This window comes from Monocercomonoides exilis (assembly GCF_001643675.1).
Source record: "Monocercomonoides exilis strain PA203 chromosome Unknown scaffold1-2713096, whole genome shotgun sequence".
NCBI classification, from domain to species: Eukaryota; Preaxostyla; order Oxymonadida; family Polymastigidae; genus Monocercomonoides; species Monocercomonoides exilis.
The window spans coordinates 313,158-330,824 of NW_027150546.1; the positions used below are offsets into that span (position 1 = coordinate 313,158).

At 37.1% G+C, this 17,667-nt stretch overlaps 5 protein-coding genes across 5 annotated transcripts; 2 read left to right on the plus strand and 3 right to left on the minus strand.

Annotated features, from left to right (window-relative positions):
• Positions 1-1,633: 1,633 nt before the first annotated feature.
• On the plus strand, positions 1,634-4,288 carry MONOS_8467 (uncharacterized protein; the record flags this gene model as incomplete). The annotated part of the gene is made up of 1 exon (XM_067878880.1): positions 1,634-4,288. One exon carries the CDS (start codon positions 1,634-1,636, stop codon positions 4,286-4,288), a length of 2,655 nt encoding a protein of 884 aa, XP_067736148.1.
• A 2,711-nt stretch (positions 4,289-6,999) lies between these two features.
• MONOS_16870 (uncharacterized protein) lies at positions 7,000-8,683 on the plus strand. The gene is made up of 4 exons (XM_067869740.1): positions 7,000-7,059; positions 7,177-7,224; positions 7,292-7,791; positions 7,852-8,683. The coding sequence occupies exons 2-4, from the start codon at positions 7,200-7,202 to the stop codon at positions 8,590-8,592; spliced, it is 1,266 nt and encodes a 421-aa protein (XP_067736149.1). The 5' UTR covers positions 7,000-7,059; positions 7,177-7,199; the 3' UTR covers positions 8,593-8,683.
• A 42-nt stretch (positions 8,684-8,725) lies between these two features.
• On the minus strand, positions 8,726-11,000 carry MONOS_16871 (uncharacterized protein). The gene is made up of 3 exons (XM_067869741.1): positions 10,932-11,000; positions 10,372-10,865; positions 8,726-10,313 (listed from the first exon to the last, which is right to left on the minus strand). The coding sequence occupies exons 1-3, from the start codon at positions 10,954-10,956 to the stop codon at positions 9,543-9,545; spliced, it is 1,290 nt and encodes a 429-aa protein (XP_067736150.1). The 5' UTR covers positions 10,957-11,000; the 3' UTR covers positions 8,726-9,542.
• A 155-nt stretch (positions 11,001-11,155) lies between these two features.
• Positions 11,156-13,312, minus strand: MONOS_8466 (uncharacterized protein; the record flags this gene model as incomplete). Its single annotated transcript, XM_067878879.1, has 1 exon — positions 11,156-13,312. One exon carries the CDS (start codon positions 13,310-13,312, stop codon positions 11,435-11,437), a length of 1,878 nt encoding a protein of 625 aa, XP_067736151.1. The 3' UTR covers positions 11,156-11,434.
• A 1,411-nt stretch (positions 13,313-14,723) lies between these two features.
• Positions 14,724-15,578, minus strand: MONOS_8465 (uncharacterized protein; the record flags this gene model as incomplete). Its single annotated transcript, XM_067878878.1, has 1 exon — positions 14,724-15,578. One exon carries the CDS (start codon positions 15,576-15,578, stop codon positions 14,724-14,726), a length of 855 nt encoding a protein of 284 aa, XP_067736152.1.
• Between the last annotated feature and the right edge of the window lie 2,089 nt (positions 15,579-17,667).

Below are 17,667 nucleotides of genomic sequence, written 5' to 3' on the forward strand. Positions count from 1 at the left end.
TACAAATTGAAGGGGAGCACAAAGGATGATCGAAAGGAACATCCATGGAAAACGATCTTTTTCTTTTTCTTCTTCTTTGCATAATAATTGAAAAATTGGAAAATCACAAAATTGATGAACAGCCAGAAAACATGATTTGTTACAGATTATTTGGAAGTGCAAATGAAGAAGAAATGGATTGCATTTAATCTGAAGGGAAAACAACATATTTATTCATTCAAACATTGAAATAACTTCCCCATCAAATTTTCTCAAACCTTCAACATTAAGCACAAGATTCCTGACGATGAACTTTGAAGAAATATGAATAGACTAATGACAGTGATAAAAGGACTCAAAACAATCTTCGAGAGAGATACACTCCTCATGGATTGTTGTTGAGCGAAGAAGTTTAATAATTTCATTCAAGTTTGTGTTTTGTTTATTGAAGGTTGAATTGAACAGGGAAGCATTTGTGGCAGCATTAAAGGATGTGGGATTGCAATTTTGAAACTCTTTTTTATTTTTTTAAAAAATAAAATAAAATAAAAATAAAAATAAAAATAAAAAAACAATAAAAAAATAAAAAATAAAAACAAATTGTGATATTTATTCAATTGTTGCCAGACAATTTTACATTTGATTAATATTTCTCTTTTCTTTCAAGAAAATGATGAATCATTCTTATCTGTCAAAAACAAGGAAAACTTGCATTAACAAACGAAGCCTTATAAAAAAGTTTGAAAATTAATTTTAAAGCAATATTGTTTTACTTTTTTTTTTGATGCAAACGTTGTTGGATAGGTTTTTTTTGTGAGATTATTTTTTTGAAAAAAATAATCTTTGTTTTGGAGCTGTGAAATTATAATGCCAAATATCACAGAAACAGATAACAGAGAAAGCATTTGTTCAAATGAAGAAATATTGCAATTCTTCAGTTGGTTGCCAATTTGATTTCGAAGTCTAAAAAAATAGCAAAAACAGTTCAATTTCGAATAATAATAAAACAGCTTCAAGTCAAAGAAAAATAATATCTAAGTGTTTAACAAAATATATGTGTTGTAATATGTTTTGAGAAAAATTAAAAAATATTTAAACAAAATGATGCTTTTTGATCAATTACATAAATTTAACATCGAAAAACACGAATAATGGCTTTTGAAAAAATTAAAGAGCAAGAAAATCGATGTTTTCAGTTTTTTTGATCAAATGGGCATTTAATGCGGTATTTGTTTGTGTTTGCTTGGATTCCTGCCTTGAAAAGAACGGATTTGGGCAGAGTGCGATTGTCCACTTTTCAGAGGATAATTTGAAGAGTTGCTGGTTCAGCTTAAAAAACAGCACAATCGAGCTGCGATGCATGTCAATGGAAGTTGCAAGCACGGGCTCCATTCTGCATGTGGACAAAGAAAGCACAAGTGTTTTGAAGAACGTTCCGATTTTGGTGAATTCGGCAAAGGCGGATTCGCTATTTTTCTCCCAAGGAGTTGTCCATCTGAGCAATATTAGTGTTTCACATGCACAAAAATATTCGAGCATTCAATGCAACATGTTCCGCTCAGATGGTTGTGGAATTTTTTCGATTTCAGAAAGTTCGATCAGATCTCCCATAATTTTATCTTCCTCTTTTTCCTTTTCCGGACAAGCCTCATTGATGGAAATTTCTCAGTGCATATTTCATAATTTTTCTGTGATCAACAAAGAAGATCACACGAATAAATTCCAGAGCAGATTTTGCGAGGAAATATCGATTAGCGGATGCTATTTCGATAAAGTTGATGATCCGGTTGACGGAAGTGTTGTTCCTCATTTTGAGAATACAATTTCGTATATAGCCCGAAATAACACATTTTTTGAATGCCAACGAGGATTGTTAAATCGGAAAACGAATGAACCCATTATTGGAGAATCTTTCGATGCCAGACAAGCGCCAGCAGCTGGAACTACTGAATTAATTCTTGAGGACTGCGATTGGCAAAAATCTGAAGCATATCAAGTCGATGGAGGGGCACTTTTTTGCTCAAGCACTGCTGTCACATTGAAAATGACCAACTGCTATTTCAACCAATGCAAAACAGTGTTCAATATATATGGAAGTGGTGGGGCTGTGGCCATTGGAGCAGCAAAGTCGTTGTTTCTTTTCTCTTGCACGTTTTATCAATGTGAAACAGAAGGAGGAAACGGAGGTGGACTTATAACACAAGGGGTGACTGGTTGCCATGTTGTTTCAGGATGCACATTTGACGGTTGCAGAGCAAGCTACGGAGGCGGGTTTTCCATTTCTTACAGTGGAGAATGCACGTCAAGGATTTGCTCCCAGTATTCTTTGTCGGCAATGAGTAATTTGGAGAAGACAAATGATGGAAACGATGAATGTGAGTATGTGGTTTTTGAGTGCACTTTTTCTGAATGTAATGCTGTGAATATTGGAGGAGGAATGCAAATACGAAGAACAAAAAGCACAAAGGTTATGGAATTACTGTTTATTCAGTGCACATCATACAAAGGAGGTGGGCTGCATTATATTTACAGCACAAATCTATATGGATATGTTGCATCGGATGTGTTTAATTCCTTCTTCGATAAATGCTCTGCGTCAAGCAAAATTGGACACGATGCATATCTTTTTGATGGATGGAACATGATTAAGGCATTATTTTGGGACTGCGTTAGCCGAACAGATACTCCTTTGGAAAACAGAGTTTATTTGGAAAACGATTTTGGAGATGATGCAGATTACACAGCATGGATTCCAATAGTGGAGCATGGACCACCCAGTCGTGTATCGTCCACCGGAGCTGATGAGGAAAACTGCAACAAGTTCCCCAATTCATGTTCGTCGATTGGATATCTTTTAAGCAAAACAGCTGAAAATGATATTTATATTGAACTCCAGGGATCTTCTCCTGTTATTGGAATTGAATCTTTGAATGGAATTGATGTTGGGTCAAAAACAGTGGAAATCAGAGGAAAGTTTGACACCACAAGAAGAAACTATCTTGGAATTCCTCAGATGGCTTCCGACAAATACTATTTCAATGTTGGAGCAGGCAAGTTGAAGTTGAACACTTTTTATCTGGACATTCTTTATGTAGAGTCTTCGATGGCTGCTCTCAGCGGAACAGGAGAAATTTCGTTGCTGTTGATCTGGATCAGTGGCGACTCAACAAAAAAATACGCAAACCCGCTGATTCTGGCAACTGGAGGAACACTGAAGTTGGAAAGCATCAGCGTGGATTATTTGATGCCAGTAAGTGGAACCACTTATTTGTTGTCTCTGACGAACACAGCAACGACAATCTTATCTTGCACAATTCAGACAGGAACAAATGAAGTTTTCACAGAAAGTGATATTGGAGATGACGATGAGTTCATGTGCAAATATGACACAGGCACAATTGCTATCTCTGGAGGCACTGCAACAATCAACAACAGCACGATCAAATCAAACTCGTGGGGAGGGCTCAAGGTTGATGGTGCCCAAGTCACTCTGATTGACTCAAAAATCACAGACAATACTGTCATCTACGATCTGATGAAAGGAGAAAGAAATGTTGTTTGTAGTGGGGCTGGAACAATCGAACTCCAAGCAACAAGCGCATCGTATGTTGATGAAGTTCAACATTGGCTTAATAAAGGATGCACATTTAGCGGAAACCTCACACAGATCACTTCTTCATATTTGAAGCCAACTATTTATGATTTAGGTGTGAAAAATACATCAACTGTGAGAAAATTTGAGGTTTCAATATATGGAAATGATTTTCTGTCATGTGCTGTGAAAGTGGAGGGAAAGAGAGAAAGTGACTCAGAAAGTGATTATGTTATTGCTGATGAAGTGTTATTCGACGGAATGGATAAAATTGACGCTGTATTCATTTTTCCCGAAAGCAGCAATGCATCCAGCTCGAATTCCTTTGAAAATGTTGATGAAGAGTCGTTTGCGGAAAAGGAAAAGAAAACATCTTCTGGAAATCTCCCTGAGATCATGATCAGATTGAAGTATGTGAAAGCACCGAATCTGACTGGGAGCTCAATTTGGGATTCTGCTGAATATGTTGCAACAAATTGGACAAAGTCTCAAACAAACAATATTACAAATGGTACTGGAACAGAAAAACCAATTGATGACGAACCATTCCCTCTTATTCCTGTTATAGCAATTAGCGCGGGAAGCGTTGTTGTTATTGTTCTGATTGTCATTTGCTGTTGTTGCTGCTGCCATCATAAGTGCTGTTGCCAAAAGAAAAAGCAGAAGGAGAAAAAATCAAAAAAGAAAGTCAAATCAAAAGATATAGAGTTAAATTAATTTTTAATAATTGATCAAAACTTTTAGGAAAAGACAAAATATCAGAGTTGGTATTTTTGAATCATTTACAAAATGAAATTTAAGATTTATTTGTTTTTTGAAGTTGCATGTGAAATTTTACACAGAAAGCATGCATTTCGTTTTTAAGCATTTATTTTTCATTTGCATTAGAAGTTACCTTTTTTTTCCTGCTAGTTTATTGTTTTTTTCCAGAGAGTCAGATGACTTATTCATTTAAAAAAAATTTTTTTTGTTTTCTTTCAATAAATTATTAGGGTGTGCGAGAACATTTTGCTCATTATCGTATGCTTCAATTGAATTTTCACTTATTGTTAGATGGTTTATGTTTCTTACAAACTTTTTTCCAGTTTTATAGGAATATATGCATTTAAAATGACTTGGTGATTTCAATTAATTTAATTTGCAACTTTTTTTTATATGTTTGATGTTTAATTCCATGAACGGATTTCTTCATCGGTTTTTTAATGTTTTTTTTTCAACACGAAAAATTAGCAAAAATTGTTATTTCTTTTTTCTTTTTTGATTTTGAAAAAGATATTTTTTTTCTAGGTCTATTTTTCACTGGCTTTCAAAAAGGATTAAAAAGAAAAGTCCGAGATTCCAATGTTGCTTCAGAATGAAACATTCATTTGGGAATTAAATGTCATAATGCTGAAAAGATATTGTTGACGTTTTTAATTCTTTCACGAAAAATTCCTAATCAGATTTTTTTTAATGGAATATATTTTTTTTGTTTTTTTTCATTTCTTTTTCTTTCTTCTCTTTTTCTTTTTTCTCTTTTCTTTTACAAACAATTCTTGTTGCATTTCTTTATTGATTCGCCAATGAAATTGGCCTATTCCATCCTTCCATGCAAACAGAACAGCGCATACACTTCCCATGCAGAAGGTGATTAGCTTCAGTCCAGGCTTAAACAACAGTTGGATAGCACAGAAAAACACTTGACGAGCGACAAAGTGGCAAATTTCGAGATATTCTGAGAGAGATCTTCTGCCAGCTGAACAAAGGCAGGATAAGGAATACTGCACTGTTTTTCTGGGTTTGAGGCAGAAGTCGCAAGAGGACTGCAACTATTGCGAGCTTTTAATGAGGGAGCCGCAAAGGCAGGTGAGAAGCAACAAACGGTTTAGTATATCATCTTTTGAATTGATGTGAACTCGACATTTGCATTTCAACAGGATCAATGTGAATAAGTTAATTTATATTTATTTGAATTAAATTATTTTGATATATTTCTGTTAGCAATGGGAAACCGACACTGAGGTGGAGTTCTTTGACTCGATTGTGAAGCAAATCGGATGGAAATCACTTACTGTTCTTTTCTCTGAAGATTGACACAAGCGGGCTTTCTGAAGAAGACTGCGTCCAGAAAATGACGGATATTTGATCTTCATTTGGACAAGATGCTCTGTATCTTCTTTTTCTTTTTCTTTTTCTTTTTCTTTTTCTTTTTCTTTTTCTTTTTCTTTTTCTTTTGTTTCTTCCTCTACATCTCTTCCTCATTATCCTCCTCTTCTTCTACAATGAGAACCGGTTTGAAGCAGAAACATGTGACTGGTTTGTTGGCAAAAAAGGCAAAGAAAAACTTAAAGAGGAAGAGGAAGAGAAAGAAAGAAAGACAGAAAAAGAAGAAGAGGAAGAAGATGAATAAAATGAGGCAGAAGAAAGGGAAGAAGAAGAAGTTGACGTTAAGTTCAATAATCGAAAGCTTTCTGTTGTATGAAAGTTTTTTCAAAACAATCTCATTCTCTGCTCCATTGGGAATATTCTTTGGTATGATGCTAAAGACGATAGCAAAATGACTCAAATCCATTTTGTCTCTCATTAACCCCCAATCGGAATATCTGGAATCGAACAATCATATTTTCTCACGTGTTCTCTCTTAAACAAAACAATGAAATCCAGTTCCACCGTTCTCCTGAATCCATTAAAACCATCTTTTTCCCCTCCCATTTCAATAAAGACAATTCATCCAACTGCAACTATCTCCAAATACCCTGTTCCATTTCTTTGCGCATCCCAATTTCCATTCAATTCATCTACCCCAATCTCTTCGTCTAATTTTATGAAAATATTCTTACCCCTCAAAAAATGCCCCTTTTCAACGAAATTTGCTATTCTTTCTTTTTGTATAAACGATCTTCAACCCCCGTCAATTTCTGCTCTGTCCAATAACATTTATAATTGAATTTCTATCCAGTGTGTCAAAGTCAAAAATTATTGACGAAAATAATCGAGTTCAAAAATCTTTTCATTCAAGCGCGTGCTATTTGCAAAAAATTACATTTCAATTACTTCTTTTGTGTTCTGCTCCTCAAAGAATAAATTAAATTCTTGTACAAATTGTCATATACTCGCATCCTGAAAAGAAAATGGTAATTAGACCTTCATATAAATACAGAAATAAAAAATACAGACATTCGCTTTTTCTTTTTCTATCTTTCTATCCATCTATCCATCTTTCTTTCTTTTCTTAATTGTTCAAAAATAAAAATTATTGAATCTCCTGGGTCATCCAATTTATAATTCTTCAGACTGAATTCCTCATCCGCAATAAATTTCCATTGATTGATGTTGACAGGTGAAATAATACATCCTATTGTGCAGAAAATATTCTCTAGCCTATCTCTCATCTCACCAATGGATAATATCCTGCAAATATTACTTTTTGATCAGAATATCCATAACAGAAAGGCAAAAAACGTTTTTTCTCTTAAATATTTTGCCAAAAATTCTTTCAAAAAAGAGTGGTATGAGGAAAGGCATTTTCCAGATAGTTTTGTAAATTTAATATTTGTCATTTTTTCTCTGCCTCGATTATTCTTTTCATTTGGATTGATAAAAATGTTGATGTCTTCTGAACGAAGTGTATTGCAAAAAGTCGAAGGAAATGAGCGTCACTGAAAAGTTTATTGGTTTGCATCCATTTCTGCATTTGAATTTCTGATAATTGCATTTCTTTCTTTCTTTATAATTTTGAAGCATTGTTTTATGGACTTGAAGAGTGCGGAGAAGATGAACAAATGCAGAAAATAGAGGAAATAAAAAGAATGATTATTAAAATGAATGAAGAAGAATTCGTAACAGTTTTCACAGAGGAGATGTTCAATAAAATGGGGAAAATGATTGAAGAAAAGACATTATCATGGGGAAACACAATTTTGTTGTTGAAGAATGCTGGTTCTTGCAAGGAAATGAAAAGCTTTTTTTGTGATTCTTTTGATGATTCATTATTGAGCGAAAGGATGAAAGTGATGATAATTGATAAAAATGAGAAGAAGAAAGAAGAAAAGAACGAAAGGCTTATGGTTGATCTTTGCAAATGCTTCTCTTTGCTGAATGTCTACTTCATTTCATCGGAATTGCATTCAATCACTGCGCCTCACCTTCTGAAAGCTGCGTCGAAGAAAGAGGAAAGCGAGGAAATTCAAAAGGAGGTAGAAATGGCTTTGTTAGCTTTGAGCAACATTAGAGGATTAAATGTTTGAACATTTCTATTTCCTTTTTGACATTTTCGAATTTTTTTTTCGATTTTTTGTCAGAGAATTGATGAGGAACTGTGTTTGAATGTAATCAAAGAAATCATTCAATATCATCAGGAACATCACAACTTGACGCGACTTGCGTATCATTCGGCTTGGATGTTTTTGATAAGCAGATTGGACGATGATAAAGATATGGAAGATGATATTATTAACAAACTGCATTTTATGAGAGAAGCAAAAAGAGAGTTGGAAGCGCTTTCAAAGAGTGTGAATTTGATGAGAGAAGAAATGAAAAAAGTTCTTGTTTTGAAGAGATGGCTCGAAACGCTGGAGTCTTTCTTTTTCATTTGTTGGCCGAGGAATGAAGAATATGTTGAACTGATCGAATGCCTTGTCCAGTTATTTCGAGCAGCAAAGGATAATTACAGAAAATTAGGCGATCAATGCATTTTGGTCATTGGAAGAGCAGCAGAAAATAGAGCTGTCGAAATTGAAGACTTATTGGAGAGCGATACAATTGATGTTTTTTTGGAGGTGATTCACAAAACAACATTGGATGACAAAATGATGCATGAATGCTTAAGATTTTTTACGAATGTTTCAAATAAATTAAAAGGGAAGGCTGATAAAAAAAATGAAGAAGCGAAAAGAAAGGCTTCAAAAAGGAAGATATTTGAAAAGATGGAGGAAGAGGGATACGAAGATATCATTGCAAGCTTTTTTGAAGTGTTTTCTTTTCATAACAGATACTTTGGTGAATTTTCAAATAATATTACTGATTATTTTGTATATGTTTGAGGAAATGAAACTCCTTTGATTTCAAAACTTTGAATTGATATTTAACTTTTTTTCTCAATATGTCAAAAAATAATTGATTGGAGAACTTTTATTGATATTTTTGTTTCCTTTCAAAAAAAAAGAAAGAAGAAAAGAAAAATGAAAATTCTTTTCAATTCGTTAAATGGATTATTGCCCTCCATCTTCTTCAAGAAGATTCATTTTTATTATAATGCATTCAATTGTTCAGTTTTTGCCTCTTGAAGCCTCTGAACTCTTTAACTTATAATCTTTCTGATTATTTTTTCAATGAATTCATGAAGGAGAAGAATGAAATGGTTATTTTTGAGAAAAATTGAAAGATATCAAAGAAAAAATGTTCGTTGAAGAAACCTGTTATCAACTTCTTATGTGCAAAATGCTTCAGAAATAAATCCAACGACAAAGAAGAAAAACAAAAACCTTAGTCAAAAACTGCTTGACTGAAACAAGTCAATCGAAATCGAATTCTATCTCTGTTTTTCTTTCTCTTTTGCTCAAAAATCTTCAATAGAAGTTCCTCCAGTTTTTGTTTCATTGACCTTCTCTTCCATTCCATTCATCATCTGAAAGTCACTCTATCCCAATTCATCTAAATTACGTGTCGTCTTCTTTGTTGAAACGAATGAAGAAGAAGAAGAAGAAGAAAAGGAAGATCACAATTGTTGAAATGAAGACAGATGCTATGTGAATGCTTGAATGAGTGAGGGAGAATGAGTCAGTGAAGTCGAACTGGAAGATGAGAATGAGAAGATTGAATGAAATGAATGAAGAACACACAATTTTTGTTGAATACTCTTCGTGTTCAACTAATAATGTTGATTCGAACCGAAGCCATTTCTCTTCTCTCTTCTCTTCTTCTTTAAATTTTCTTCTTTTCTGAGAAGAGAAGAGATGAGATGAGATGAATGGAAATGTGTTTAACATTCGCTTTATAGGTGCATTAAATAATCAGATAAGTTTTTTGGCACAAACATAAATGATGGATGAAATACAGCTTTTGGAAGTTTTTCATGAAAGCTAAAGATGGCATCTTCATATCCTTCCTTTTCCAACTTTTCAAATATCTCCATTTTTGCTGCCTTTCTTTCCTCTTCTTCCTTTTCATCCTCCTCCTTTTCGTTCAGTCTTTCTGAAATATTCAAAAAAAATATGAAGCAATCTTCTTCCGTCATTCCATCTATTGCTGGCTGCAGAATCTCCTCCAACACTGCTTCAACAGCTCCCCCTTTCAATAAGTCATCAACCTTCGCGGCTCCCTTTTGTGCTGCAGTTTTCAATATACTAATAAACCATCTCCTAATATCTCTGTAATTATCTTTCGCAACTCGTAATAATCGCGTTATGCTGCAGATAAGCCCTGCGAATTCTTCGTTCCACAAGTCGCAATTGATCAAGAAATTACCAATTGAAGAGAACCATCCAAAGAAAATATACAATTCTTTCTCTTCTTTTTTTCCTCTGTTTTCTTCTTTTTTCATCCAATCCACTTGCCTTGTCAACTCCACCAATTCTCTTTTAGCTTCTCTCACAAAATGCAGTTCGTTCGCAACCACTTCTTTAAAGCTTTTGTCGTTGAAAAATAATCTGTAACTCAAAAACAGCCAAGCCGATTGATAAGCAAGTTGCGTCAGATTGTGATGCTCCTGATGATGTTGAATAATCTCCTTGATTTCATCCAGGTAAAGTGCTTGGTTCACCCCCTGAAAATATGAGAGAGACAATTCAATAACTTCAAAAATGAAATTGAAATTCTCAAACATAATGATCAATATTGCTCAAAGCTAGCAATACAATTTCCACTTCTTTTTGAATTTCCTCATTTTTTCCCTTCATCAACGCTTTTTTCAGAAGATGAGGCACGCAAATTGAAAGTAACTCAGGTGGAAAACCACGGCTTAGAGAAATATAGCATTCACAAAGATCAATCAGCAGATTTTCGTTCTTTTCGTCCTTTTTCTTCTCATCTTCTGCTATTATTATTAACTCTAATCTTTTATTCAATAAAGATTCTTTGAGGCCATCAATCCATATATTTTTCAATTTCTTGCAATATCCAACATGCTTTAACAGCAAAGCTGCATTTTCCAAAGATATTTTCTTTTCTTCAATCATTTTTTCAAATTTATTGAACTGTTCTTTGGTGAAAACATGTCTGAAATCATCTGTATTCATTTCATTAATCAGTTCTTTCATTTCCTCAATTTTCTGCTTCTGTTCATCTTCTCCGCATTCTTCCATTTCACGAAGCAATTCTGCAAAAGGCATCCGAAAAAATAAAAGTTTGTTCAAAATTGTTCAAACCAAATAAAAGAACACACTTGAAAACTGCTCGGTTTTGGTCATTATCTGTATTCTGTCTTCATTTTTAACATTATTGCATGTACTCATTCTGCTTCTTGCACAATATGTTCAAAAAGAGAAAAAAAGTGTGACAAGTGGCAATATAAAAGAATAATACCAACAGTATTGATTATCTTGAAAAATAAAAATGATCGCAACGCAAACTATTACGTTTTTGATTAGAAAAGAAAACAAACATTCAATTTCTTCTCTTCTTGTTGAGAGAGATGCCACTTTATGGGTCATGTCACTTGAAGTGATAAAAAGGCATGATGATATGAACTGATCTCAAAATACTTTGCGCCCTAAAAAACCGTTTTGGCGCGAGAAGAGAAAAAACATCAAAAGGGGTTGGGTAACAAAAGGGGTGGGCGAAGAGAAGAAATTGAATGTTTGTTTTCTTTTCTAATTAAAATGCATAACATTTTAATTGTCAAGAAAACTTCCATTCAATTTCTTCTCTTCTTGTTGAGAGAAAAACTTAGTTGGAAGCTGTTGCTTTGCCATCTGGACTTCGACAGAAGGAGCGGAAATCATATGTCTTGGACTCTCTTTTGGCTTGTGCCCTTGTGCGAATAATGAAAATGTCCTTTTCTTCTTCTTGACTGTGCTGTTCACCATTCAATGCGTCTTGAGTTCTATCGTCCTCTCCTGGAATATGCGACTTCTTTCCTCTTGTCCTTGTCATCCTGACGGTCTTCGTTTTTACTTCTTCCACCAACTCCTCCATAGATGCCTCAACTTCTTCACACTTGGATTCCTTTTCTGAAAGGGTTCCATCAGTGGATTGTTCTCTTTTTTCTTCCTCTTCATCACTAACTATCGGCCTTTCTTCCTTATCACAATCACCAATCTTCTGTTCCTTCATTGTTCCAGCAATTACTCGCGCCATTGACGTTGCCAAATTGGTCCTGAAATAGTGCTTAACCAGAGTATTTGTTTTCGGTGAAAGCCTTGCAAACTTGGCAATCTGTGAAGGCGGGATTCCTGCCATTGTTAATGTTGACAAGGTTGCTGCCTTTAAAGAGTACGGCTTGAATCTCTGAGGAACTCCTGCAAGCTTCATTGCCTCCTTAGCTAACTTGCGGATACCCGAAGCAGTCAGTGGCTCGAATGTTGTAGTATTGAGCAGAAGTTTGTTGCTGTTCTGTTTTTGTTTTACCAGGAAATACAAATCCTTAATTGCAGAAGCTGGACAAATAAGTGGGAGATCGGGCAGAAAAGGAACTGCAATCTCTGACCGTGTGTGTGATGTTTTCAACACTGTGTCCAAATATACACCTTCCTCTTCAAACCGAGAGTTCTCCATGTTGACACGCTCCAATTCTGTAAATCTGCAGGCAGAGAAGAGCATTGTCAAGGTGATAACCTTCATTGTTAATGTCTTGAAAGATAACTTGTTGTTTGGGCCTAACTCGGTGAAGTATTTTAACAAAACATTCGGATTCCAAATCTCTGGAGCCATCTTCTTTCTTGATGTGTCGTTTCTTCGAAATGCTCTGAATAGGATCCTGATGATTGCAATATCTCCCAATGCTGTATTGAAAGCTAGAACCGAATAAAATGACACTGCTGCTCTTACCATCTGTATAACAGAAACCTTGAATCCTCTATTCTTCATTGTCAAAAATACATCTGCGCATTTGACGGTCCAGTCAGGTAAGTTGTCTGGTATATGCCCATGGGCACACTTCTTCCACTGGTCTGAAAAGTGTGCGAAACAGAATAGATACCCATCCCATGTCGTTTGTGCGATTCCAGCCTTGCACTCCTCGGCGAGCTCCAAGCGGACATTTCTTTCATGAAGCGCGTGCATCCACCAGGCTTCACCTCTCTTCTTGATGGATTCAGCAAGATCACTTTCATCTTCCCTGGAGGAAGGCAGGCTCCCGTCCTCTTCATCCATGGCCCCTCCAGAAGAATCTTGGAGCTGTAATTCAACTCCAAGCTGTAATAATTGCTCGTTCGAAGAAGGATGTCCCAATTCTGACCCTTCCAGCTCGGCAGGAGTATAATCGCTCGAGCTTTCTCCATCTGAGCCTTTCGTATTACCATCGGAATCAGAGGTATCGGTGGATGAGCTAGAACACACTCGTTGCTCCAAGGAACTGTCAATCCGTCTTCGGCAATTGGACTGCCTACTCCACACCATCTTTCCACTTTGTGATTGTGTTCCGATGCAAAAGCATCGAGAGTCGGTCTCACTTTCAACTGTGCAAGAAACTCTTCGAGTGCTTCGTCCTTTATTTCGTAGTCGCCTGCCCTTTCCAATCGTGACAGCGCATCTGCTCTGTGGTTCTTTCTTCCTGGAAGATGTCGTGCTTTTATTGTCAGATTCCTCTCCTCCGTCCATTTCCATATCTTGCGTAACACTGGTCGAAGATTCTTCCCAGCGCTCCAACGATTTATGTTGTAAACCACTGAGCTGTTGTCCGAACGAAGCAACAGATGGGATATTTTGTTTTCTTGAATTGTCCGAGAAAAATGGCGAAGCGCTTGCAAAACAGCTAGTTGTTCTCTGAAGTTGGATGATTGGCGGCGGGCATAGTTGGGGAACTTGGCGTGCCAATCCATAATATTGTTGTTCACTCTGAATGTTGCACCCCATGCTGTTTCCGCAGCATCTGTCGTTAACACAGCCTGGGGAATAAACACTGGTTGTAATGTTCTCCGTCGATTCCGGCTCAACATCCATTGCCACTCCTGCATTTCCCTCAACACTGAAGCATTCATCCTCATTGTCATGTTCCATCCGTATGTCTTCACGTTCCTCTGCAGAAGACGATGATGAGCTGCAAGGTGAAGTGACGCATCCTGGTATACGAATCTTACAGCGCTGAGCTTTCCAATTGCTGAGGCAAAATCCTTTATTCGAACTGTTTTGGCTCTTATTGCCTTCACTCTCCATTGACTCAGCATCGCTTTGAGAGATCCCAACCTCTCCTCGCTTAATTGAACAGTGAATGTTTCTGTGTCCCATGCAAATCCCAGAAAAGCGAACTTTCTCCCCGGGGTTAATGAACACTTTTTCTTGTTGATAATCAAGCCCAGATTTTCCAAAAATCGAATCACCTCGCTTGTGATCTCTTTCAACATGTTGAAATCTTGATGCAGGAGAATCAGATCGTCCAAGTATGATATCACTCTCACTTTCCATTTTCTTTTGATTTCCGTTGTGACTTTTTTCATGACTTTTGTGAAATACCTTGGCGCATCTGTGTAGCCGAACGGCATGCCGTTGAAAGCATAATCGATGCCTTCGAATCTGAACGTCAGATAAGGTCTGAGTTCGTTTGAAACAGGAATTAGATAATAGGCTTGAGACAAATCCATTGTCACAGCGAAGTCGTTCCTGATTATCAATTTTTCGACAGTTCTTTCGTTCTCGCATTTGAAATGCGATTTCGTCATTGCAGCGTTCAGCATTCGGCAATCCAAAATCTGCCTCCAGGCTCCGGACTTCTTTCGAATGAGGAAAATACTGTTCCGAAATTTCACCTCTTTGGGAGGAATTCTGCTCACAATCCCTGTTTCCAGCTGCTCCTTCAATTCTTTTTGAAAAGCAATCTTTTGGTTCATGCTCATTTGCGCTGCTCCGTCCCTGGTTTTTATCTTTTCCAAACCATCTCTTGCTCTGCGATTGCGCCAATGCGCCTGGACTCCATTTTTTATTAGTTTTCCTCCGTCGATTTTTCTCCATTCTTGAATATAGTTTGCTGTCCGACCTCCTATCTTTCCAGCCTCCAAAGTCCTTCTCGTCTGAGCTTCTTCTAATTCTTCTGCATTCCCGCGGTTCGTCCCGAGGAGCTTCTCTTCCAATAATCTCTCCTTGCTCCAGTGCTTCGAAACATGGACGACCGGGGTCTTCCCTGAAAAAACTGTTTTCCTCTGGTAGTTGGTGGCCTCGGGTTATATTTTTGAAAGGAACTGCTCTTTGAAGAAGCATAAATATATGCAGGTCCCTGTTGCTTCTTCTGCTCTTTTGATAGTTCTTCCAATATCTGTGCCTGACGCTGGGTCAACAGGCCTCCTGATGGTTCTGAGTCCATCTTTTCTGCTGCGCGAAAACCGAATCTTCCTTCAATTCTGCACTTCCTTGCTTCATGAAGTGCTTGGGAAACCATTAGAATTGCGTCCTTTATCATACGTTCGTGGCTCTCTGCTTCCTCGCTCTTGACTTGAAGCGCCATTAGCAACGCCTTAAATGTAGGATACAAGAATTTCTCTACTCGTTCACCTGCTCTGTCTAAGGCATCCCGATACCAAAATGACGTTCTGCTTGATGCTGGAGGAGATGCATGTAAAACCGGGCTGAAATCCTGTTCATTGTAGCACGTTGCAATGTCCTCCAACATCGTCTTCGGCATTCGTAAATCAAAAAGGGAAGTTGTTGGTTCGACACCAAATATTGATTTGAACAAATCATCAATACTTCGAGAATCTGTGGCTTCGGATAAGATGGGAGAAGGCTGTAGCTCTTCTTCAGCATGTGAAAAGATATTTGAAGAAACTGTTGGCATTTGTGAGCTACTGCATTGGGAACTCGTTGGCCCACTGATCTGCATAGCAGAACCAATTGAAGGTGCGAGTCCGGCTTGCAATGGAGCTTGTGGGGTGCTAAACATTTTTGATCACGAAAAGTGACATGACCCATAAAGTGGCATCTCTCTCAACAAGAAGAGAAGAAATTGAATGGAAGTTTTCTTGACAATTAAAATGTTATGCATTTTAATTGAAAAAAATGGTACAAAAGAAAATGCAAAGTAGCCACAAGAATTTGCTGCGTAATGCTTGAAACGGAAATCTCTTGTTTTTTTTTTGATCCTTCCAACAGATTATTTGAAGAATGAAATTTTTTCTATTCTTCATTTTCAATTTGAATGATAGCATTTCTAATTTTGAAATGAAATATATTTCAAATATTTGAGTGCAGAGAAAAGGGGGAACAGAAAAACAAAATGAGTGAACGGAATAGGTTTTCAGTTGTTTTTTTATGAAAAAGAATGAGACCGAAAAAAAAAAAAAACAAGTGATTGTTGAATGTTTGACAAATTTTGATAGAACGCTATGAGACAGGTTTGCTCCGAGATAATGAGTATTGATCACGATTTTTGGGTGGTTTAAGCGAGAACTTCTCCCTCCCAAATATGACGTGGAAAAAAAGGGCGAGATGAGAATACAGACAAAAACATTTAAGCAATAAAAAGTATATTATGAATTGTCCTCTTCACTTCACCGACGACTTCGCCTTTTTGCCATGGTCTCGAAGACCAGAGGGCAGGGGGTATACCCCTCGGAGCTCCCTCCTGCAGGCTGTGCAGGGATCCGGTGAGGCGAAAGTTAAAAACGGAGCAGAAAGAAAAACCACTCTTGCTTTCACGAGGCGTGGAAAAGAAAACTGCGTGCACTCTGTTCTGCCTCCCACTCTTCTGCTGCATCAGCAGAGCAACCCCAATCATCACACACTGCATATTAAATGTTTAATTCTTCTCTTTGCAACTTGTTCGACAACATTTTAAGGAGTGGGATTATTCTTAAAGTTATTCATTCTTTCCATGTTTCTTTATCCAGGTTATCGGTGCACCCTTGTGACTTCGGGCGGTTGATCTTTCTTTCATCTTTTGAACATCTCGCCACTTTTTCTCGTCATCCTCTCTCTAGGATGCATCTCTTCATCACACACAGCCGCTTTAAGTCTCTCCATCCGCGTTCGTATTATTTCGGAGCAAACCTGTCTCACTGCGTTCAATCAATTCGCAATAGAGCGAATCGACGAACTCAAGGAGCAGGTTTGCTCCTCAATAATGAATTTTGAAAGCCCTTTTGTTGTATTTTTATTTTTCCTTAATTTAATATTTATTTATATATTTATAATGATCAAAACCCTCCTATCCAGCACGTCATCGTGCGGCGGATGTTAAGAGAGCCTGCGGATGAAAGTGCGGATCCTATCTCTACTCCCTCCCTTTCTTGGGGTGTTACCGAGGCGTTCTCGACCGGGAATTCGTTTCTCTTGAGTTCTTTAACATCTAATCCTGACTTTTCACACCGTGCTTCCTCCGGTCTGCGCCCTTCTTTCTCTGTTAGGCAGTGTGTTTGCTTCCAGTCAGCTCGCTTGCGCTGCTGGGAATTATGAGAGGTGTTCTCCGACGCTAGGGTGGTTGGGATGAGTTGTGTTGTGATTGAGATATTTCTCTTTGCTTTCTCTCTTCCCAACTCGGAAAGTTTAGTCTCTTTAACTTCTTTCCTTTTCTCATATCTTCTTCACCGCCAGCTTCTGATATCATTTCTGTGCATTCTTTCATCTCTAAATTCATTTTCTCGATGCTCATTTCCTTTCTTACTTGACACTTCTCCGACTTTTCCACTTCTCCCGTTTGGGGCCCAGGACTTTCAATTGTCTCCAGGATTTATTTCGTATCTTGAACCGGTAAACCGTAAAGTATTCCTGTGCCACTCTTGAACCCGGTCCACATTTCGTGTGTGCATTTACTGCTTTCCAAACCGAACCTTTTCTTTTCGATATGCGAATAATAACTTTATGTCTAATTCAGAACTCTGTGAAAGGATCGTGTATTTCATTCTCTCTCAGGACAGCTACTAATTATTCTATATTTTCCTGCAAATTAGCAGATTGATTCTCTCAAATATCATATGATGCGAGTTCATCTCAAAAATTCGTCTCAATCAAACAAATCCATCGTTGGAGTGCTC

Bases quoted from the DNA above. Each gene is read 5' to 3' on its own strand.
- MONOS_16871 (XM_067869741.1), bottom strand. From the start codon at position 10,956: ATGACCAAAACCGAGCAGTTTTCAA. The intron at 10,866-10,931 runs GTGTGTTCTTTT...TGCCTTTTGCAG, and splicing joins CAAAACCGAGCAGTTTTCAA to AATTGCTTCGTGAAATGGAA. The intron at 10,314-10,371 runs GTTTGAGAATTT...TCATATTTTCAG, and splicing joins TGAGCAATATTGATCATTAT to GGGGTGAACCAAGCACTTTA.
- MONOS_16870 (XM_067869740.1), top strand. From the start codon at position 7,200: ATGAGCGTCACTGAAAAGTTTATTG. The intron at 7,225-7,291 runs GTTTGCATCCAT...ATAATTTTGAAG, and splicing joins CGTCACTGAAAAGTTTATTG to CATTGTTTTATGGACTTGAA. The intron at 7,792-7,851 runs GTTTGAACATTT...ATTTTTTGTCAG, and splicing joins GCAACATTAGAGGATTAAAT to AGAATTGATGAGGAACTGTG.